Below are 24,230 nucleotides of genomic sequence, written 5' to 3' on the forward strand. Positions count from 1 at the left end.
TAATATAAACAGAAAACTACATCTCATCTTGTAAATATTAATGCACCGCAACTGCCAAAAGGCAAGAATAATTAAGAAAAGGCTTGCAATAACATTAAAGAAGGGAGAAAAACAGCTGTTAAAAGTAATTTTTTATTTATTTGCTGACAAAATATTTTTGGACTGACTGGAAGGAAACATAGCTTATTCAGAGATGTTAGAAGAGGCTTCAAACTGTGAGTACAAGAAAACAATTTAGTCAGAAGTGCTGGTGATGTAAAGAGAAAAAGTTATGCAGGCATAAACAGAAAACGCAGAGAGCAGAAGAAATATTGGTTACTTTCAGTTTTTGGCAGGAAAGAAGTTTGAAGTCAACACCCCCAATTAAGTTTTGAGATTTTAATCTCACTCTGCTGGAGATTTTCACAGGGATAGAGAAAGGGAAAAATCTGGCAATATAGTCAACAGGAAAGATCAGTTCTCTTTACACAATTACCAGGAAAGAATGCACTGCAATTAAGTGAAGCAGTCAGCCACCATCTCCTTCCACCAACAGTTCCTTTGCATATAAAGTTACAGACAATATTACCTTTGGTATTGACCATGCCCCCACTTAGCAATTAAAAAGGTTTCTTTCAGCATTCTACATTATTTTATAGATAGTGTGTAGCAGGCAAAGCAAAGTAAGCATACTGTAGCATCTCTAGCAAAAGCAACAGAGCTAGATGAGCACAGCATTCACCAGCATCCGCTACATATTTCCTTGTTTGGACAATCATCAAGAAAGCATCTTGACACCTTAGCAAAAGCTAAGATAACATTTTACAGTAGCCAGGCAACTAAAACAAAGCATCAGACATAGGAGCTGCCCACAGTATTTTAGGCAGGCAGCAACAAAAGGCACTAAACACACATGAAAAATGCAACTGCAGCATCCAGAATAGCTAGCAATTAAAGTATCAGTAATTTAACAGCAGCAGAGTGTGCATTGCTGGTTCTTAGCAGCAGCAGCAGGAATTCAGCATTGATGCTCAAAACAGATAACCCCAAAAGTGCAACTCTTGTCAGAAATATGGCTCTTGCTCTTACCTTCAGCAGTCTGAAACCTGGCTGCCTGGCTGGTGACAGGCTAGGTTATCAGCTCTGGTTACTGTCAGGGCAGGCTGGCACCCTCTGTACTGACTACCGTGCACTACCAGACAGGCTGGTGACTGCCTAATGTTGTTAATTGTCCCTTATTTCCTTCATGATTTGAAATGCATGCACACACATCCCTTCCCCCTGTTTCATTAATTTTTAAATTTTCCCATATCCAGTTAATTTCTTCCCTATCTTGTTTTCAAAATTATGTGTGTTTCCTAAGTGATGCGCAGGGCACTCAGTATAAGGCCATCAGCAAGCACCACTTCAGTGACTCCTCCTGCTGAACTACTTAGCACTAGTTACATTTTTTTTTTTCCTCCTCATCTGTATGTCTAGAAAACTGATTTCTGTATGCTCCAGCTATGCCCATCACCGTGATGCCTATCAGAGGCTGTGCTTCAGCTTTTCAAGGAAAGTGTAAAAGTGAAGGCATTTTCATGCCAGGTGCAGCATCCCCAAGCATCTGGCAGTCAAGAAAACATATTGTAGTGCTATTTGGACACACTTGCTGAGGTCCTGAAAAGAATAAGATAAATTAGCATGGCACTGCATGCTAACAGACGTTTAATTTCTCTCCAGCACTAAGGGTGCTGGCACAATGTTGCTGTGATGCTGTCTTATTGTACAGCTGGTTCTCACCACCTTGATATTCTGGAGACAAAGGTTATCCTTCAGTCCTGCCCCTCCTGAGGACTTGCCCTCAAGCAGCAGTGCCTGGTGCCTTCTGCAAGCAGCTGTGGCCCTGGCATAGCAGTTCTGTGATAACAGACCTACAATGCTGTGGCAGGAAATGTTATGAATACACCAGGTCCATCTACGGCTGCTTAGGTGCTAACTTACTTGGGAACAGGTAACACAACACTGCAGTAACCATATAAGCAAGTTTTAAGCTTTTAAAAACAGGCAGGAAATCAATCCTTTCTTACACATGCCAATGCTGCCCACCCTGTCCCTCCATCCCCGGAAAGAACCTCATGGGTTAGTCCACTCACTCCAAGAGCTGGGAGATCTGAATCTGATGCCTTTCTCTGACTGAGGGAATTCACACCTACATATTTCACCTTCCTCTCCTATGAGTTAAAGCAGCAGAAGGTAGGCTGTCTTCAATCCCTTTTATAAATGAAGGGAAGCGCTTCTTATTTTTAATTCCTAGGAGAAAGAAGAGTGCACAAAAGCAGATGTTTGAAGCACTCATCTGTGAGAGACGAGCTCGGGGCCCAGGTCCCTGCTCCCTTCCTCCAGGATTAATGGCTTAGGGGGTCTAGAATTAAGCTAAATTACCTTTAAGTACAGGTGACTATATTTATTAAAGAGGACCAGCAGCGACTGAGAATGTCTCATGACTGCATCAATGGCCAGTGGGAAGTACAGCCATGCAAAACTCATTACTCAGTTCTGTACTCATTAATGTTTGAATGACTAAGGTACTGACATGCAGTACAGAAGGAACATTAATTTTATGGAAGGTAATGAATTGAAATTCAGAAGCCAACCTTTTCTTTGGACCACTGTAAAAATATTTAGCATTTATTATATACATATTTTATGTCTTCAAAGTGCTGAATTTTTTTAATGAATTATGAAAACCCTGTGAGAAGTACTTCAGGTTGCATACCCCTGTGCTGAAGTGGAAGGAACCAAGGAAAGGAAAAAGGTTAAGTGAGCATCTGAGGCCAGAAATTCAGTAAGCAGTAGGAGAGAGAGTTGATATTAGACTTCAAACATGCCCAATTTTCAGTTCCCAAAACATATGCCCTCAAAATAAAGGAAAATAAATAAATCTGTGCATGCACTTCCATGGTAATAAACAGAAATACACTTGGGCATTTAATACCACTGATGTACAAGGTTCTGTGAAAAAGAGCTTCACAAATATTTTTTTTCTTAAGGAATATAGCTAAAAATAATAAAAATAGCACCAGCTATTGTATGATTAGCATCAAACATGCACTTATCTTATTGGTATGCATTTATCTTTTGGGAAGAACAATGTTCCAGCAAGAATCTGATATTCTGATATAAAAGCTATAGATGTCCCATGCATGAAAGACTTCCAAATCATCACTATGGGACACAACTCTGGCAGACAGGAGGGGTGAAGGAAGAGGAAAAGGGAGTATCCTGCACTGTACAGCTCCTACCATGTGCTACTGATGATAGAGATGACTGGTTAACAGTGCCAGAAGAAGGGAGGTGTGGCTCTGTGTCACCTGCTCTCCACTCAGCCATCTCCCTTCCTTTCCCAGCAGTCAGTTCTGACATAGCCTCCTAATCACTTCATGACTGCCTTTTAAAAAAGTTGTTTTACAGACGTTTTCAGTTCTCTTGTTTATTTAACATAACCTCTGTGATTTCCAGAAAACACACTCACATAAGAAATAATATTTCTTACTGCTCTTGCTAACTTCATCTGTGATAGAAGTCAACAGGGTGTAATTATTTCATACACCTGCAGTGAAGTTAGTAGCCAATCATGTTACAAGATGTTTCCACATTCCCATCTGCTTCAACTCTTTCTAGTTACTCATATATTTACTTGAAAAAATGTAGGACACCACATATGTTGGTCTTCAATGTGGCAGGCTGTGTTAGAGATAATTTAGTGCTTTGTAAGGTGAACAAAATTACCTGAAAAGTTAGTGTAAGCTCCATCCCTGTTGACAGAGATGACTTGATAATCTGAAGACAAAGTAATTTTACCAAAGGTGATCACACAGTAATAAGATTGATTATGGAAATCATACCCTTGGAAAGCAACAGAAAGAATATGTGGGCAACGTACACAGAAGGAACAGGAGCTCAGTAGAAAGCAGTCCTGATGTATTCAACACCAGTCAGCTTCATGGCACTTAAGGAGATGTCAAAGATTTACTTAAACCAGGAGTAATTATCCTCAAAAAGTCATGGAAGATAATAAAAAGACCAAAGAAAGGCTAAAAGAACATTTAAGATAGGAGTAAAGAAAGGTTTGGGAATTTATAGCCAACCAAACTGCAGGGACTAGCAAAATGTTACTAGCAAAATCATTTAAAAATCCAATCACCATCCCCTGGTCCTTGTGGACTTTGAGATCTCCTGACTTTGCTCTTGGCCATGTGAAATAAATGTTCATGTATCAATAAATAAATGTGCATGTATCTCTCTCTATGCACACATACAAAATTGAGCCTAATGAAAAAGTGTGATCTTGCTGCAATGTGTTACCCGCCAGAACATTTATAGGCCAAGAGAAATTCAAGATGTTTATAATGAGGTTGTTCAGTATGAATCATCTCAGATCAAATTTCCTTCCTTTGTTGGAAAACGGGCCTACTAAATCATCAGCAGCAAGGAGAAGCACAGCAGGATGTGGACACTGATTATGCAACTTCTGATGCTATGTCACGTGATGTTCCCTGTACACAAACTAGCCTGAATCAAAATGCAGAGTTTGCACAAGAAGTTGAAATACACATTTAGAGAATAATTATCAGTATTTAAGCACAACTGGACTGGAACATATTGAGAGAATCTGCAATGACCTGCTCCATGCAGACCCTCTGGGGAGGATCCAGAACTCAAGGACTTTCCATAACGGGGTAAGAACTGAGAATGGATTTGATGAACTGCAGAAATTGGTCAGATGATATTCATATGGGAAGAGTATGCCTTGATAAAGTAAGATTAAATATACAAATAAAATATCAAATAGATTAGCAGAGTGTTTTAATGGGGCGGGGGGGGGGGGGTGTCACGCAGATCTGGAAGTTTCAGTATACTACAAGCGAAATACAGAGGTTTTGCAGATGAATAAGCAAATTTCAGGATAATTCAGGTTGGAAAGGAGCTGAGGAAGCTTTCTTTAAAACCCCAGCTCAAAGCTTGAGCAGCTGTGAGATGTGACCTGCTTGCTCAGGGTTTCATCCAGTCAGGTCCTGAAAACCCCCAAAGACAGAGATTGCTCAGACTCTGTGAGCAACCTGTCCCACTGTTTGCTTCTCCTTGCGGGGAGGAAGTTTGTCTTACATCCAGTCTGAGCCTTTCTTCTTTCCATTTTTGTACCAAAAGCCATCTTTTCTCCAGCCAGCCCTGCTCACCCAGCCTCTCCTCATAGGACAGGTGCTGGATCTAGCCCCCAACTGTGTTGGTGGCCCTTCATGGAACTCCCCTCTCATAAACAAAAAAGAAAGTATTTAATACAAGTAGCATATAGTAATGCACGGGGAGTAATTTCTGCACCATGCACAGCTACCAGCGAGGCATCATCTGGAAGCAGAGTCCAGTGTTAGACACTGCACTTCAAGGAGGATGAAGGCAAACTAAGGGAACCCGGGAGAGAACAAGTAGTCTAGAAAACACCAAGGCATGGCCATAGTTAGGTAAACATCAGCCCCAAATGGTCTGATCAGCCCTGAGCAAGCCTGAGAAGAGGGAGTTTATGCCTTCTGATTATGTTTAGAGAGCTGTTTCTTCTGTTGGCTTCCATCTCTCCTCTGCAAGGCCCACATGTCCACTTTACAGATCTGGTGCAAGAATAAGAGCCACGAACCTAATCTCCCCACTGCTTCTACTGTGTGTCCCACCACAGGGCTGAGCTTCAGGAAACTGCTCCCACATCCTGGCACTTAAGCTCCAGTACGGCACAGAAGGGAAGCAAAGAAATGATAGCAACCCCACTCTCTCTGATGCAAATTATGTAGCAGTAACTCACTGACTATAATTCAGTCTCACTCCAGAAATGCGGAGAATTTTGGATCAAATCCCAGAAAATCACTTGTGGCACAGCAAACAATCTTTAAAGGTGCAACAGCTGAAAGAAACAAATGAAATGGAATGAATGGGGCTGGCTGGCCCCTTTTGTATTCATCACTCCAAATGTTTCAGGACCATGGGAGAGCAGTTGTGCAGTCTCAATAGATGTTGTTTCCCTGAATGTTCCCCAAGCTCTGGGGAGAGCCTGCCTTACCAACAGGAATAATCACACATCCTCCAGTGAAAAAAAGATCTTCAGAGATGGAGAGTGAAATCTGAAATGAGTTCTTTTATAGATAGAGCCAAAATCAGAAATAACAATTCTTATTAGAGTAAGAAATGAGCACTCTCAGGCAGCTTTCACAAGCAGGAGTGTGCCCCAGCACACCACGGGAAGGCAGACAACAGGCCCAGGACCACTGTGAGCCTGCAAGGGCTGTCCCCCCAGCCAGGGGCAGGGCTTCAAGTCCCACACTGCTTTGCCTCTGGGTGCCTGCTGCACACAGGGACGTGCTTAGAAAATTTTTCTGTAATGAGAATTGACCGTTAACACACCTGGGTTTCCCTCTCAACCAGCTGACACTACCCCTCACATGATGCAGTCTGTTTTCATTTGATTTCCATCCAGCAACCTGGGATTTAGGCTCCTGGTGGGGAGGACTGATTGAGGGTCTTCCCACCAGTTTGCTGAGGCTGCTGCTGCCGTGCCTGGCTTCTGGAGGTGCAGCTTTACAGCCGCAGCCCTGGCCCAGCAATGTGTGGTGAGTCGCCAAACCTTCGCCAGTTGACGACTCCCCTTTCTGCTGGTGCTGCCAGTTACAAGTGCTCCCTAGCCCTTTAGTCTTGCATATAAGAGAGAAACTTCTGGACAAATACCACCCATATAAATAAAATTTGTGGCTTCAGTCCTCAACATTAGGCACAGTTACTGACATTTTAGCAAAACAAAACCAAAATGCAACAACCCGAGCTCTTTCAGAAGAGCACCGCAAACTCAGTACAAGTTATTTCCCAGGAGCTCAAAAATGTAGACGTTAGATACTGAAATTCAGCTTTGACTCTGAAATATTCAGCTTTTCAATAAGAATAAAGTCTCCTTGTCTGTAAAAGCTACCCAACCTTTTCCATTTTTCATATAATCCTCCTCCATTTTTCATATGATCTTTCTAATACAGAGCTTCTAGCTCACAAGGCTGAGTGTGAAAAAAGAGTAAATTAATAAAGAACATCTGTCCCCATCTTGAAAGAACATCTGTCCCCATCTTGGTGTAGTATTTATGGCATTTGTTTGGATCATTAGTACCAAATATAGAAACAACTTCCTTAATTCCATATGATGAAGCAGCATGAAGGTATGATCCACATCCCACGGCTTTATTTCTAAAATGTTAGCTTCTGTAGCCTTCATGAAAATATGCACCTTTTTATTCAGACAGAAATTGCTTAGAATTTTCATGTCTTTATCAGTTTACTTGTCCACTGAATAAAAAAATACTTGAGGGTTTGTTAAAATTTACACTTCAAGACATAGCAATTTTTGGCATTAATATGTATCTGAATTAAAAAGACAAAATCTAGTAACACCTATAAAATGCAATAAAAATAGGTTTAGAAAGCATTTTTGTTTTGATGTTAATTTGAAGGTCTTCATAGATAAATCATTTTTCCATATTTTAAAATAAGATGCACTTCAAAATATGAACCATAGAACATCTTGTTTGGATTTTATATACTTTTCTTTAAAATGGCTTTTGTTCATCCCCAGACTGTACACTATTTTTTGCTTATTTGAGAAACAGAATTAAAAAAATCTTAGAAAAAATAACAGAATGAAATAAACTGGTCATCCATACTTTTGTATTTACTGCTTCTTAAATCCACTATAAAGAATTCTGTTATTTCACCAGTAATTTCAACCATTCATAAAATCCATTCTTTGTTGCTTCTTAGATAATCTCATTTTACACACTGATTTTCTCCTGGGCATATTTTCCTTCACTCACCGTAATCTTTAAATCCTTCTAAAGTGGAGAAGGAGACAGAAAAGCATACAGGAAACAAGCAAGTAAAAATGCTATACTGTGGTTAAAAGTTAAAACAAAACAAAATAACAACAACAAAAACCACAACACTGCAGCCACCACCTAAAAATGGGTCCTATTATACAGGAGTTCTATTTTTGGTTTCTAGAAAATTGTAGTGTCATCTTAGCCAACTTGCAAAATCCTTATACCTTCATTTTCTTAGCTGTAAAATGGAAAACATAATTTAAAACTATGTACCCATAGTTTTAAACCACAATGCACTGGAAAAATGAATGCATTAATATCTGGGAAGTATTTGGAAGATATTATTGAGTTGAAGATAAAATTTCAGAGAGAAAAAAAATCGCAACTATTTTCCTACAAACAGGTCTTTAATTCTGTCTCTTCTTTTTATTACACTTTTCCTCTACTGTAGAAAAAGGATCTCAGCTACTAAATCCATTTGAATAACAAGCTTCTACATACAAAATCATAAAATCATTTAGGTTGGAAAAGACCTCTAAGACATCGGTTGTAATCCTTCCTTCAGTGAATTACTATATCTCACAAAACAATGTGACAAAGCAGTATCCCAATAGTGGAGGAAGCTGTATTTCAAACTTACTACAGTTTGGTTATCTGGTGCTTTAGGGAAGAGAACAACAGAATCCCTCAGCCAATGGGAACCAAAGCACCCAGAAGGGCTTTCATATTTAAGTTTGTGCTTAGCATTTCTGGGAAAGAACTACTCTTGCTAGGATTTGCGAATATTTTTTCCAACTCTCAGATCTAAGTGATTCCCTTCCTCCAACCACATCCCACTGGGGTGTCCCCCATACAGACCATGACGATCCTACCAGAAAGCTTAACCTGACTCACTACCTGTTTATTTACTCTAAAGGCAGCGACAGCCCAGAGCATTCCTGAGAACCCTGAAGAGGCTCCCACCCACGTGCCCCCTCCCAAAACAACAGATTTCTGGCACCTCTGGGCACACAGTGCCTTCATTTGAGAGCACAAGCCAGCCATGCTCCTGCTACCAGCACTGCCCACGCCTCCCTGCCTGTTTGCCATGGGGAGGGTGTTTCAGTGTGCCAACTCCCCAAGCTCTTGCCCACATTTTTTTTCCCTGCAATGTCTGGGGTAAATTAAGAGCCCACTGCCTTCAACGGGCTCCTCCTCCTGATTTCTTAGGCTTTGCCTCTATGTCTTCACTTCTATTTTAAAGGTCTAGGCAATCTTAAGAGCAATCTCAGCTATTTTAAACTACTTTAATTTGATCGTATTAATGTGCAGCTTGCAGGCACAAAACTCAACATCCACAGTCAGAGATGACTCAGACTACTCAAGCCTTTCTGAATTTTTTTTCTTATTATTTTTTCTGAAAACAAACCATCTCACAATCTTCTGTACTACCTTCCTGGCAGTTGTGATTTATCCAACCAGACGCTGAAGAGTTCCACAGTTAACAGTTTGGATGTGAACTGGGGAGCTGGATGACCAAACCTACTCCAGTGGGGAACGTAAATTGGTTAGACTCATTGTTTATATTAGGATTTTTTCTCTTAGGTCGCAAACAGTCTGTTAGGGAACTGTGAATGAAGGTACATGCTGGCCTTGAGACAAAACCACCCACATTTTAAGTAAATTTAAATCAGTGCTTCCTCCAGGAAACAAAGTCTTGTATTACTTACAAGCAGATTTGATTATGATTTAGGGAATTGTTTAAGCCCATTTAGCAGATCAAAGGAAAACAGATTTAAACTGATGTGCTCATTGTTTCAACACGCACTTGTTGATATCTGATGCAAAGATCAACATGGTTAATGATTCCCATGTAATATGTAAGTGAAAACACAGGCCATGTAAGGATGGCAACTTTAGATCTTATGATTTTCTCAAAATACCCACTTCAGATTTTAAATTTTAAACTGAGGCTACAAACAGCCTTATCCTAACATATTCTAATCAAGTTCAAGAAGGCAATACCATGAAAAAGCTCTCATTCCTGTGTTTTCCTCTCTCTTCAAGGCCATAAAATACCTATTAATTTCATGATGAACAATATACCTACAACCCTTTCAAAAAATCACAGCAAAGACATTGTTATGCACATCTGTTTACCATGGCATCCACTAAACATGCAGATTCATACAGCAGCATGCAAACAGCTTAGCAAAGAAATGGCTAAGATAAATAATATGGTTCTTCCAATAATCACTTTAGATTATTTTCTTTGTGAGAAATATTCTAGCTGGAAAGCAGGATTGGTATCAGACTCGGAAGTGGTGTTGATCTGACATAAGCCAAAGGAGCCTGAAAACTGCAAGGAGGAAGTTGTTAGATAAAACATGGAGCAGAAGGCTCATGTTAATCAAATGAATATCCTTTATTTTCCAGAAATAACTATCACACCTTTAGTTTCAAAGGGGCTTTAGGGGAAAAAATTGATGGAAATACAGTTCATTTTCACAAAGTGCCACTTCACATATTGCAAAAATTAAATTTAAAAATCTATTTTTGGGCCAGAATGGTTGAAGAAATCCCTGATTAGCCTCTTAATGGGGTGAGTCCAATTTAGTGAGAATGATCACCAGAGGGAGTCATTGACTTTCCCATTAAAGTCAAAGAGAATTTTGCATACATCAGCAATGCAGAATTTGGGGGCAGAGCTGAGAAAGACTCCAAACAGATTGGAGTTTGGGGACTAACAGAAAATACTGTCTTACAGATTTCACTGAACCCATTTTCTCCTTTGGAGTCCCAAAGGATAACTCTTATATTCCACAGTGAAAGTTAGAAGGCACTGAAGTCATGCTGTGGGTACAAATAGGTATAAACTGCTTCCTTCCCCATCTCCTCCACTTCAAAAAAAAAAAATAATAATAAAAAAAAAAAGAATTGGTTTTAAGTGGTTTAGAGTGGCCTAAGTACTAACTGCTCAGTTCTTTGGCTATGCAACATATTACAGTCTCTTGAAAAGCAGTCTCAACTGCCTGCAGAAAATCTCTGAGGTATGAGTGTGTCATACCTCAAGGGAATATCAGGACTTCAAGGAGGAAGAGAAAAGAGTGAAAAGTAGAGAGGAAGAATTGCTACTATGGCTTTTTTATTCTCCAGTGTTAGTGACTAAAAGAGGAAGTGAGAATGGGGATTTGTAAACCAAGTGATGTGATAAACTAAGCATATGAACCAGTCTACTCAGCCATGAGCTAGTGCGTACTTAATTTTCACACTCCTAAGTTTCATGACCTTCAAAGAAATAACTTCACAGTAAGAAGTGGGCTTTTCCTTGCTGGACTTCAGCTCAGCCTTGTTCTTGCCCCCAAAACCCAGCAGACTTTGATTGGAAAAGAAGCTCATTCACCAGGCAACTTTCCCCTTAATTCTGTACAATAACATTACACAGCAGAAAATACAGCAGAAAATTAGGTGATTTAAAAAGGCAAGAAAACAGCCCCACCCTAACAAATGCAATTTCACTTGCCTAGAAATGTCCTCTGAACAGATCAAATTCAATTTGTTTCTGTGTTCCCAGGTAACAGCAGCACCTTGTTTTGCTTGTTTATTTAATTACTTCTTCTTGTTCATGCAATTAGCTCAGAGACTGCAGCCTTTTGTTCATTATGTTAACCATAATATAGTTATTTGCATAGCTATTTCCATTTCGAGGCTGGATTTTGGGTAGAGACTCTATTTTGAGCTATGCCTGACAACAACCAGGAAGTATCAGGCAAGGCTGAAAGCAGCATCCTGCTATGTGGTGGGATGAGCCACACTGTGAACTGCATGGGCTGCCTGGCTGCTTCCAATGGCAAATTGAAGGCATGTCCCCAGCATGCATCGCAAAGCACGGCTGTCTTGCATAGTATGTGCCACCAAAACACAGCCCAGTATATCCTAAGGCATTTTTGCTGACAAGATGCCAAAGCTCAACTTTACTGACCTTTGGAGCTGTACAGGATATTACTCTGGTCAACATGTGCTTGATTTAAAATTATCAGTACCCATATTTAGATTGGGTGAAGATTTTTAGAGATGAAGTCTTTAGTCTTTCATGAACAGCTTGATGCAATGTCCATTTGGATGTAGTGCTGCAGTAATGCTCAAATGAGCTGTTACACAGTTAAATCTTTCATTAAACACTCAGATGTATCCCCAGACCAAAGTTTAGCAGATTGTTGACCCTCATCACCACACCCACCAGTCCTCTGATTTTTGCCAACTCATTTTTATCTGAGTTGCTCAGAAATTGAGGAATCTTACAGAAGCTAGAGGCAGAGGCAGTGCCAGTGGGAGTCTGCATGTTCTGGTATGCAGCAGGCACCTTCATCTCAGCCTGCAGGCACCTAAACACCCCCAAAACTCTTCCTCTCAAGAGGAACACCAACTTACAGTATTTGAAATAGAACTGGAACACCCAGCTTGGAAAAATTGTCAATCTTTGTGGTTTACAATTCAGCCTTAATATATGCAGGACCCATAGCTACAGTTAGAATTAGCTCTGTAACCAACTGCAGCAAAGTGCAGACTTTTAATGGCATAGTTGTAATCCTACCTGTGCCATCTGCCTCTCCAGCTTCGACCGAGGAATATCATCAAAATAGTTCTCATTTCTTCTCCTCCTTGCATCGCCCTGCATGATAATGTGGGGAACGTCCAGGGATCCACCAGTAGTGAAAGTGCTTTGGCTAAGTGATGGAGACAACTGAGGAGGAGTGTGGTTACCGCTGGGTTCCTGAACAAAGAGGACAAAAATACAGCATAATGAGAGCAGCATATTGTTCAAACTACACATTTTAAAGTGTATTTCAAATAATACTTAAAAAAAAAAAAAAAAAAAAGGCACAGAGCAAGCAGTCATTTTCTTTCCTCAGAACCTTTCCATCTCCCTTGTACATGACCAGGAGGAAGGCAAGTTCTATGAGACAATTTTCTTCCTGTGCATGTGGCTAGGGAAGTGACAGACTACACTCAGAAAACTGTCTCTTTCCCCAGAAATGTGCTACCAAAGGTGCAGAGCCCAAATGGAGGGAAGAATACTTCATTACTGCTCTGAGCAAGTGGCAAATTCCTTCCCCAAAACTTCCTTGTATAATATAGCAGTCCTTTACTAGGACTGACAGAGAGATAAACAGTGAGTTACTTGTCAAGGCCCAAATGAAGTTGTGATTTAAGAGTAGTTATTTGTAAGATGAAATACATTTTCACCACTTTTTAAGCCACTCTGAGAAGCAAAAGTGATTTGAAAGTGATTTGAACTCTAGCAACATCCCTTGCCTGAAAAAATAAATGCATGAACATTTACAAAATATAGATACTTTGTTTACAATTTTTATAGGTCTTGCAGAACATACTTTAACTTGAGGTACTGGACATCAGAAACAAGCCAAATAACAATTCCTAGAATGATGGAATGTATCAAAGTACAAACATTTCACCAGGCTTTTCCTGTGCTGAACTGTGACCTTGTATCAGTCAATGTGCAAATACCATGCAAATTGATACATGACCTCCATCTAATTAACAGCTAAACACATCCTTCTGACTACAGATTTTCCCAGGATCTGCCACCACACCAGCGACAGGCAGCCACCACATGTACTTTTGGAAACACGTGTTCTCTTACACACTGCATCACTTGTTCAAACACAAATTACAAACGCCAATGCCCAAGTCCACTGCTCAGCACTGCCTTGGTGACTAAAATCATCATCATCAGAGCTACGCCTTGCCGTTCAGTTAGTGGACACACCATCCAGCACGTGCAGTAAAACACTGCTGTAGTGACTGGAAGGGTGTAAAAGTTCCTCCCCCACAATGCTCAACATTTCTGATACAGTAAGTTCTTGCAGTAAGCTCTCTGGAGTAAAGATCATACCCAGGAGTGTGTTTTCAGTGTCTGAATTACCTATTGCTGTAATACTGTATTTTATACTGAAAAGCAAGAAGGGACCTGAATATGCTCTACAATGAAAAGCAGCAAAGAACTGTACATGGAGGGAAAAAAACAAACAAACAAACAACAAAAACAAACAAACAAACGAAACAAAACAAAACAAAACAAACAAAAAACAAAAAACAAAAACAAAAACAAAACAACTGCTTTTTCATTTAAATGAAGAATTAAAGTGGATATTTCATGCCTGATTACATTGAACCAAACCTAATTCTGCAAAGCATTAAGGTACTTTACTCCATGCTGTTAAGAAACAAGATATAGTGAAAGAAAACAGAGTTGTAATCTCTTCCAAGTGGAAAGTTAAAAATCTCTTTCTGTGCTCAAGTAATAGTAATATCTGGTGTTAACATTTGAATTGTAGGAGTCTACATGACATTATTCCTCACAGTCATAATAACAGGTTAGTGTTTTCCACATTGGTTGACTAAAATCAGGGTAGTTGTTTACAACTTTTAATTCACTGAGGTTTTTTTCCTTTTTTTTTTTTTTTTTATATATATTTTAATTTTAATTCTCTAGCTTGCCTGTGATCTGAGACAAGTACTTGACATTTCCCAGGGCAAAGAAAGGAATGTTTTCCTCTCAGGAATAGTCTTTTCCTCCTTCATGCAAATCCACCTACATTTGGCCCAGTTAAAGTCTTCTGAAAATCTGGAGTTTGCATACACTCAGAAGGTTTGGTGAAGCATCATCCCTAAAGCCTGTCCCTGGTTCTTCCACAGGCCTAGCACTGACACAAGGCTGCACACAGCCCTCTGCTGAAAATAATCTGAGTACAGGGGCACCAAACGACTTCCTTTCTAATGGTTGCTACCTGCTCTCCAGCAAGGTATGTAACCTCTTTCTTACTCTGACCACAATTCACCCAGTGCTAGCAGCAATAGATTGACATGGCATGGCCATCAGTGGCTCTCAGTGTTAGAAGAGTTTGCAATGGATATCAAGGTTACATGGGTTTTTCATATTTTATCAAACTGCATATAAAGAAGAAATTCACCCAAAAATCAATATTGGAAGATTGCTATAAAGGCAAGAATTACAAAGGCAATAAATAAAAGAATAACAGTGCCTCTGCATTACGGTGCAGTATTTAACTGTATGATTTCATGCTATTTTCTCAGAGAAGTCCTTCACAGCACAGATGGATCCTCAATTGTGCAGCATGTTGTCATATACTCAGCGTTGTGTTATCATTAGTTATTGTGTAATCAGTGTTTTATTCTCACCTCATTTCATGGCCCCAAACCTCTTCCCCAAATTCTATTCTGATCCTGCTCTGAAGATAGAATGATTAATATTGTCATTTTCATGATGCTTGTAAGTGCTTTACAAACTTCAATCAATTTATTTTCACCACACCCTGTGACTTCTGGCATTTTATAATCACCACTTTAGTGCAAGGGAACTGAGACACACAGACAAAGGCTAATAAATATCAGCCACTCTGGATGCCCAATTACAGTATCTATTGCCTGATTTTCCAAGTGCTTGTATTCAAAACCCTGCTTCTATTGATCTAATTTGCAGTACTGTGTGCTTAGCACTTGTATAAATCAGACTCCAGACTCCAGTCAAATACGCAGAATGTCTGTAACATACAATTAGTGACTGTTTATGAGGCAATTACTTAAATAACTTGCCAAGAATTATCCAAGAGCTTTGTGGCAAAAGCAGGTGTGAATCTGTATTCTCATAGCTACAGCTATTCTTTTAATCATGAAGCTCTCTCTCATTCTTCCTTCATTCCTCTTTTTCACCCCATACCCACTTTCTCATTTCCTTCACGGTGCTGCAGATCGGGCATGGATGGCCATGCAGCGTGCTATCACGTATTCAGTACTGTGCTGTTGCTAGTTACTGTGTATTCATTGCCATGTTTCCACCCCCCTGTGAATTCAAGGATGCTTGACGATACATTTCACTATTGAAACCTCCTTTGTCCCCACCTCTCAGACCCACCACAAGCTGGAACCATGCAGTTCAGGGCCGGAAAGTGATCTTCAGGAGATCCTTCTCCAGGCTACCCTGGCACCCATGATGCCTCATTGATGTTTGTCTAGCCAGTTCCAAAAAAAAAGGAATTTTTTCTAGTGCATTTAATTTTGTGTTAAACTACCATTACTAATGTTAACACTTCTTCAGCATTTCACTCTAAATTGTTATACCTAGTTTAAATTCTGGCCTCCAAGGCTGACTGGGTGAGGGTGAGTTTCCGTGAAAAACAGTGAAAGTGGTCATGTAATTAAATATTATGTTATAATGCACTCAAGAAAGGAAAGTAAGACTGTTACCAAGGTAACCTGAGATTCAGCATTTTCTAACTTTTGAGTATATGACTTTGAAATCAAAATAATGTTTCCTTATTACACAGTTAATGTGGAAATAATGTATTTTTCTGGAAATTAGTCTATTTGTTCCTATTCTAAATATTTAACTTTTTTTTTTTTTTCCTTTAAATATATAAAATACCTTAAAAACTAATATGAAAAGAGTTTAAAAAAAAAAAAAAAAAAAAAAGATAAAGTGCTATCAATGCTTAGGTTGACCTTGGGACCTTAAAGAGACTCTTTAAACAAGGAACAAACTTTTCTATTAGATATAAATCAATCTAATAGCTGTGGATATTTTATTTAAACCAATTTTCAAGCTAAAACTAAAACCAGACCAAATACTATGTCCTTGTTTTGGATGAAATGGCATGGTTGATGTGAAAGAAATCTTATTCCAAACTCATGTCCTTTACTTTAAGATTCTTTCTGAAGACTCCAATACTATGAAGTGACGAATGACATTTAGCATTTGCCCGCATCAGTAGCTCTAGCTGTGGAACAGCAGACTACTTTTTATCATTTTGACTACAGATGGAGGACATCCAGCTTTATCTTCACTATTAACTGAGAATACACAATTCTAACCAGTAACATAGGCTGTGGAAACGTTCCCACCTGCTGAAGAGGAACTAATTCCCCAGTCCAAGGCACTGACAGTACTGACGAAAAATGTGTGACTTTCAAATGCTGGCCCATGTTTCCTCTTTCCTAGGAGTGTTTTAACACCTGCCATGCATCAGGAAATTATTCACATAATACAACTAATACAAAATACTAGAAAAATATCCACACATTTGTGCTATGTGCCTTAGAGCAGGACATCATAGGTTTGTGACACTTTTTTTGACATGGCATTAGGAATAGGTTGAATTTGGGAGGGGAGGATTTAAGATGTCTATATGGGGCATTTGAGATTAAGCAGACTGAAAACAGGCTGGTCACAGAAATCAGAAGGAGTATGTAAAAATAAGCCCTCATTCTGTCTTTCTCTATTTCTCTTTACACCAGGAAATTTAACTTGGGAGCACAGGCCACTCTCTGACATTTGGAAATTTAGTCCCAAAATGAGATTCCAGTCACAAATTCAGCCCCATGACAATAATCAAAACCAATCAAATGCAGGAGATGTGACCTAAAATATCAAAATAAAAGTGTTGATGAATATGAACTCCCTTTCAGAGAACGCAGTAGGAATGGGTCATCAGACCATAACTTGGTCAGGGTAACAGACAGTAAAGACACTGGACCAAAGAAACTGAGAGAATTTGGTGTAATGAGACTAAAACTGGGCAAGTGTGAAAAAACCCCAAGGACACAGCAACAAGGCTTCTGAAGGTGGGAATACAAATGAAAAATAAAAATGCAAAGAATTTTTTTATACACAGTAACACCTTGATGGCATTTGTATCTCAACAATTTCAAGAGGCAATCTTTAAAGAAAGTATAAAGCATTCCTCTGGAAAGTAAGTGAAAGCACTTTCAAAACACGAAAGGAAAACAGTAACTCTTTCTGCAATATTGATCGCTTGGTCTGGGACTCCTAAGGGCTGATGTAGACATGCAGCTTGTAGACGTCTGTTCCTGAGCTAACTTCTTCAGCTGAGAGGCACTTCTAAGACACTACTTATCTCATCCTAACGTAGACATCTGAACCAGGTCAGATGAATCACCTAGTAAAAATGTCAAATTCTCTCCAATGGCGATAAGAGGAGGTGTGGCTGATCAAGTCAGCCTAAGACATCCACACTGTAAACTACCAAAGAGACATTAAGCTGAATCCCACTCAAAGCAACCATTGATTTCATGTGAATATTACGAAATGTTTGCTGACTTTTAAAGAAATGCAAACAAATTTTTATGGGGACTCACCCTGAGGGTTATTGACCGAGGTGGTTTCTGAGGAGGATCTTCGTGCAGTCTGTCTCCCAAAGATGCCAGAACACGCTTCCGGTGGCCAATCAAGCTAATTTTTAAGACCTGGAAAAGTAATAGAAAGATCTCATTAAAAAGAACACATTGTAATCATTAAATAAAGATCCATTTGGACTGAGACCATTTTCACTTTAAATGCTTTAACAAGTTAGTCCACCACGCAGGTTAAGGAGACAGAGCATTGTGAGGCAAGCAAAGGGCAGAGAAAATGAGAAGTGAGATCAGAGGAAAAATCCTGTAAAATGAAGGAAGATACCAAAGCAGGTATGGATGCAGAAAATGAGAAATAGACTCACGGGTGAGTAAGGAGGAGAGAAAAATGACACAGGAAGAGAAGGCAGCAAAGCAGGAGTGAAAACAAGGGAAGGGGAGGGAGAGACTGGAAACACAGAGATGGAGCCAAAAAGTGAATGATAAAGGGATTCATAGGTATGGGAAAGATACAGATATTAAGGACCAGAGATTGAGGAACACCCAGCAAATACTTTGAGACAGCAACAAGGGAGAAAATGAACTGCACAATGATCAAATAGTATTGCTTTTAAATCTATTCACCATGCCTTTTGCAGGTAATCTCTGAATGACACGCAGAGTTTGCATTTATCTTGGAGAATCATCCTCATGTAAGAAAACCAGGACAAACATTCTCCCCAACCTTGTCCTGGTGATCTACTACTTTTATTATATGCAATGAAAAATCTCTATTGCACACAAACCTGACCATCAGTGGACAGGTTCAAATGCCTTCTGCTTGTCTAAACTCCAAAAACACTTCTGAAAAAGTGTTCCAAATTTACTGCAACTATACCCTACCTGTACCTCTCCATGTCTCTAGCACATACAAAAAAAACCACTGTTCTTGGGGAAACAGAAGAGCAGAAGAGAAGAAGCAGAAAGTAGGAAACAAGCATTATTGGCAAAAACAAAAACAAACACATATTTTGATGCCATTCTTTAATGGCTACAATTGCTTCAAAGTGTAAAGCAGCCATAACTGCGGAAGCAAGCTTCTGTCCTCAGAGGTATCCTCACATAACTCTTGCAGACTATGTATGGTTTCATACTCCAGAGCTGCCTCCATTCACTCCCAGAAGACAGTACTTCACACTATATTTAGGACCACTGCGTGTCAACACCCTTGAGTTGAAAGGGATTTGTCACGCATCCTAGAAAAAGTAATAGTACCCACAAAAACTCTGAAAATGGTACCTTTTCAGTGAACAATTACCTCAGTTTGAGCAGTAATATTAAGAACTACCATTCATGAAAAACAAAACAAAACAAAACAAAACAAAACAAAAACCAACAGCAGCAACAACAACAAACAGAAAACAACTACAAAGAAAATGCAATGACTCTCCAAAGGCATCTCTTAGATCCAGTATCTCAGGCACAGCAACACAGCCGTCATTCTGGTGGGTGACCTCCTAACCATAGGCAAGTGAATTCACTCACATTTTGTTAAATTTTACTACGCTATCTGACATCATTGAACATCAAGAACACCTGGTTCCTCTGCATCTATAAAATGATGGGCTATGACATGAGAGGCAGCTAAAGAGGGTTGTTGAGACCTTGAAGCCCAGCAGCAGACCCAAGCTGTGGAGTCCCACAGGCCTGTTATGTTCTCTCTCATATTAGTCTAAATCTGCAGAAGCACTCATAAAGCACAGCTTCAGACAGCACAGCATACAGAAATGCCAGAGGCATTTGGGAGACTTATGTATTCAGTTTACATTGAATGTTAAACACAAGGGTGCACAGTTTATCTCAGTATTTAACTGTATGAAACACGTGAAAAAACTACAGCTGCTTTAAGCATTACTCAGGTAATGCACTTCAGTGAACTTGTTTCTTTCATAATGTTTCCCCATCATCAGGAGCACCTACCCAGAGATTTTTAAGTCAATCTACAGTTCGTGGGTCATGTTGAGGTCCTCAGTGCTTTGAATGCTTTATTAGCTGTATCAAACCAGGCAAAGAAATCCACACAAAGCAATTTTCTGAGACTTCATACAGCTGCTGAACAGCAGAGGAGTCTTGTGGGACTTCCCACATCAGAGATCAGGATACAGGTCTAAATGGTTAACTTATTTCAAAAACTGTGCTCATATTCAAAACAATACAGATCTTTAAACGCCATAAAAACTTCTGAGCTTATTCTGTATTTTGTTATTCCACTCAAATGGTGGTCAACCCAATAGAGAAGTGGTAGTAGTAAGGATTTAAAGATGCAATCTACACAAACATATCATCCTCAGCTAATAGATCTATATACCCATTTGAACTACATATTGTCAACTGAAGACGCTTGTTTTCTTCTTGAAACGGACTTGTAAAGCCTGATACTTGACTAATGAATGTAAAATACTTTTTTCTGAGGCACTTCTATATTTGAGTTCTGAGACAAACACCCTGAAATGCCGAAAAGTTGTTCTGTGATGGATTACCCTTGACAGTGTTTATCACAACTGTCAAATATCACAAATATAGGACAATGATGTGTAATAGTGAAGTTGCCTAATGCAATATCTTAGGAACACCTGAAGGTTTTATATCAAAACACCATTAAAAGTCTTGCACATATTTAGCTCACAAGTTAGTTGCCGGTGAATGAATGTCTTTGTACCATGTAACAGTGAAACCAATACCATGCACTCAAGGGCTATGCAGTAAGACATTTTGTCAAGTGAACTGGAGCTTACTCCATACATGACAGTGAACTAAGTTTTGCAGTGTGGCTGCAGTAATCAGCTAGAAGATGTCATCAAACTGTGAGTGTAGCTTAAGGCACTGCAAAGCCTATATTTCATTACTAGGACAGGAAAAGCACAATGGTACAAAGGTGATCCACACCAACAGTACAATACCTAAGACAAAAATAATGCAACTCCTTCTAATATATTTGCTTGTATTTGTAATATAATTGAGGAGAATGGCCCAAATCTTTTGTCCAAATAAACTGTGTGTGAACACAAACACAATCCTATTTTTATCTTTATCTTCTCCAACGGTTAGTATACAAAATAAAATTCCAATAGGAAATGTAAGAAATCCAGAAATATAACCAATGCAACACTCAACATTTAGATTTCTGATTTAGCTGACAGATGTTTAAAAAACAAACACATGTAGCCCAGCAACTCCCTGATGGCTGTATATGTGCAGATGCTGGAATTAACAAGTTACTCCATCTAAAACTGAGCATTATTTCTGCAACAAACTTCTGCCTGATCTTTTCTTCTGACTGAATAATAGGAACAAACATCACATTTTTGTAATTATTCTACTTTTATTTATTTATTTATTTATTTATTTATTTATTTAAATTGGCATTATAAAGATTACTGAAATTCAAGACATCAATGCCCTTTCTTTTGGAATAATCTGAAAAGTTACTGCATGGTGCAAAATTAATACTGCAGTAGTTCAAGCAGTCTGGTCTAAAACAGCAACAGCAGTCAGACACTAAGCGCTAGTTTCAACGTGGAAAAGCAGAGAGTGATCAGAACAGTACTGGTAATTCTCTAGTGGCAGCATCAGACACTTCAGAATTTAAGCTTCATTTAATTAGTAAACAACCCTAGCATTTAGAGCTAAGAAGAAAAAAAATTAAATACAAACCAATAAGGCGTGGTTCTTCTATTTCTGCAAGCAACCAGCCTAAAAAACTAGCTAAATTCAATTTTATTAAACTTTTGTACTGCTGATCATGCTGCAATAAACTCCAGGCTATTCTGGAATTGTGGGTATATTGATTATTACTATTTTTCTGCCACAATATCACACCACGGCACTAATCCTAAGACATGATAACACCTAGAATACTCATGAAACTAGCTTAGGTCATCCAGCACAGCTCACTTGATCACCATGCTTGGTATAAAAGAGAATTTGAAAATGGATTAAATGCATTACTATATAAATAGCCAGGATGGAGCACATTTTTACTCAAAGTTTGAAAACTCTTATTCATCTAACTGATATCTCTGATCAACAGTTCACCATCACCCCCCAAAATAAGCACACACATACGCAAAAAAAAAACAAACACCAACACCAACTAACCAAACAAAAAAACACACACCAACCAAAATTCTGCAGTGTAATAATGGCATAATTTGAAAGATAAATATGTCTGAGTCATTATACTTTCATAAAAAATGATGACAGTCACTACATGGCAGAGCTGATAAATGACCCTATGCCCCAGTCTCCCAGCTGAGCTAAAACTGTTGTGGGATGTCAGAGACCCAGGAGTCCCATTTACCAAGCAGGCTCGTTAATCTCCTCCATGAGGGCGAGCTCCCATGGGATCAGCCCTAGACCTGAAGTGACTGAGAGCTGTGGGAAAAGGCAAGATCCTGCATCCCTCCTACATCCTTTCTTCCCATCTCACGTGAAAGAACATGAGATGTGCAGGCGGAAGAAGGCAAAAGCTATGCAAGGTAGCTGCAATATTGAATGCTTGGTGGCTTATCGGCACCAGACACACCCAACCATATTAAACTTTCATTGCATTTTTCACATAACAATACCTTATTATCTTTCTCATGCTGATTCTCATGCTGTAGCTACTAGTTCCTTCCAGCCCTACAATCATGGGCCCAAATTATCACAAATTCTTGTTCGTTTTTAAACAGTGCAGGGGTTCTCTGGTAGCACCCCAAAAGCACAGCAAAGTGCAGGCACATAGCAAGAGAGAGGCTCCCAAGCATCCTTGCTGCAATTCTGCCCAGAGCAAGACACCTCTGCTTTCCACAATTACAATGGAAGCAATCATTTTTTTTATGTATATGAAAAGACTTGCAAGAGACTTATGATTTCATATCATAATGATACGAAATATGTGTCATTATCCCCCTGAATTAATCACCCAACTGGAAACAGATGTCAGTTGTCTTGGTGATAGCATTTCAGAGACAGATGGCTGCCTAACAAGTCCTGTTTCTATATGTTGATCATGAAGAACTGATGTTGTTCCCCACCCCTCCCACCTCCCCCCAAAAATAATAAAAAAAAAAGTTGCAAATCTGCAGTTTGATGGTACTGAGTAGCCAGCCAAAGGACAAGAACCTTTTTAAGGAAAAAGTAATTTTGAATCATAGGTACTTATTCCCATCTGAGCTGCGTTGCTGCCAGTTAGCTTACTGCAGATCAGCGGTGCTGCAGTGCTGCTTACCACTGCCATCCCACCTCAGACTCAGGTGTGTGAGGATTTACTATGTTTTTTGCAGAAGTACTCAGGATAGCCTTTGGCACTGTGGAGGCCAAGGGAATTTTTGCCTTGACTTCACTGGACATTTTTTGTCATTAAATTGTTTTCAAATTTCTCATTAGTTTAAGAATTGGCTGTCAGAAGACATCAGGTGCTGGCACTTTTGGCTCCATTAAGGATAAAAACAAAATAATGACTGTGTGCTTGCAATTGATAACTCATTATTTCAGTGAAAAATATTAGTTTAATTTTTCATTAATAAAAATCAAGAAAATACAATGAAACCTGAACAAAAATGAGACCTGGGCATTTTATCTCCTGAGGATGTGTCTCAGGCTATGTGCTGAATGAGCCACTTTTTACATGCATTTTTATTTTATTTTTATTACAAAGAAGTTAAATCCATATTTTTACAAATGTCACAACATAATGTTTTTGGAAGCCTCAGGTTTAATGACAAATATTACATATGTGCATTTTTTTTAACACATGAGGCTCAAATACATAACTCAGTAATCCTAGAAGTGTATTATACATACAAACACAGACTATTACAATAATGATTACCTATTCTAAGAGGCAAGACTGAAAATATTCTTTATGTGAAAAACAGCAAGCTCTAAGCAAGTCTGTATATAGAGTGAAATAAATTCCTTCTATTTTCACAGGCACTATGTGGAAAAAATATTGGACAACTTGAAAGGTGGAATAAATTCCCAAACTGAATACTAGAAGAGTATTCTTAGACTGTTCTCTCCAGTACTGACTTGCATTTTTACTTCTGTGATGAACTAATAGCAGGTCTAGTTGCTGGCTCAGATCAGATTTGGAAAATGTGCAACCAAAGAGACCAGCAGTGTTGTTCCTGGCCAATCTCCTTGAGGTCCTCAATGTTAATCATACAGGACGAT

The 24,230-nt window shown here is 39.1% G+C and overlaps 1 protein-coding gene and 1 long non-coding RNA gene across 7 annotated transcripts in view; one reads left to right on the forward strand and one right to left on the reverse strand.

Annotated features, from left to right (window-relative positions):
* The window catches only part of ANKS1B (ankyrin repeat and sterile alpha motif domain containing 1B), a 435,613-nt gene that overhangs the window by 35,706 nt on the left and 375,677 nt on the right, over nt 1-24,230 (reverse strand). For all 6 annotated transcript variants that reach the window (XM_084506033.1, XM_084506034.1, XM_084506032.1 and 3 more), the window contains 2 exons: nt 18,039-18,146; nt 12,436-12,615 (listed from right to left, as the gene is read on the reverse strand). In XM_084506033.1, coding sequence (XP_084362159.1) covers nt 12,436-12,615; nt 18,039-18,146 — 288 coding nt within the window. The remainder of the gene's footprint in view (nt 1-12,435; nt 12,616-18,038; nt 18,147-24,230) is intronic.
* On the forward strand, nt 14-18,146 carry LOC311429815. Its single transcript, XR_014688384.1, has 3 exons — nt 14-4,700; nt 14,562-14,668; nt 17,178-18,146. It is a non-coding gene; the product is annotated as an uncharacterized lncRNA (long non-coding RNA).

Source organism: Aythya ferina (assembly GCF_964211825.1).
Source record: "Aythya ferina genome assembly, chromosome: 1".
NCBI lineage: Eukaryota > Metazoa > Chordata > Aves > Anseriformes > Anatidae > Aythya > Aythya ferina.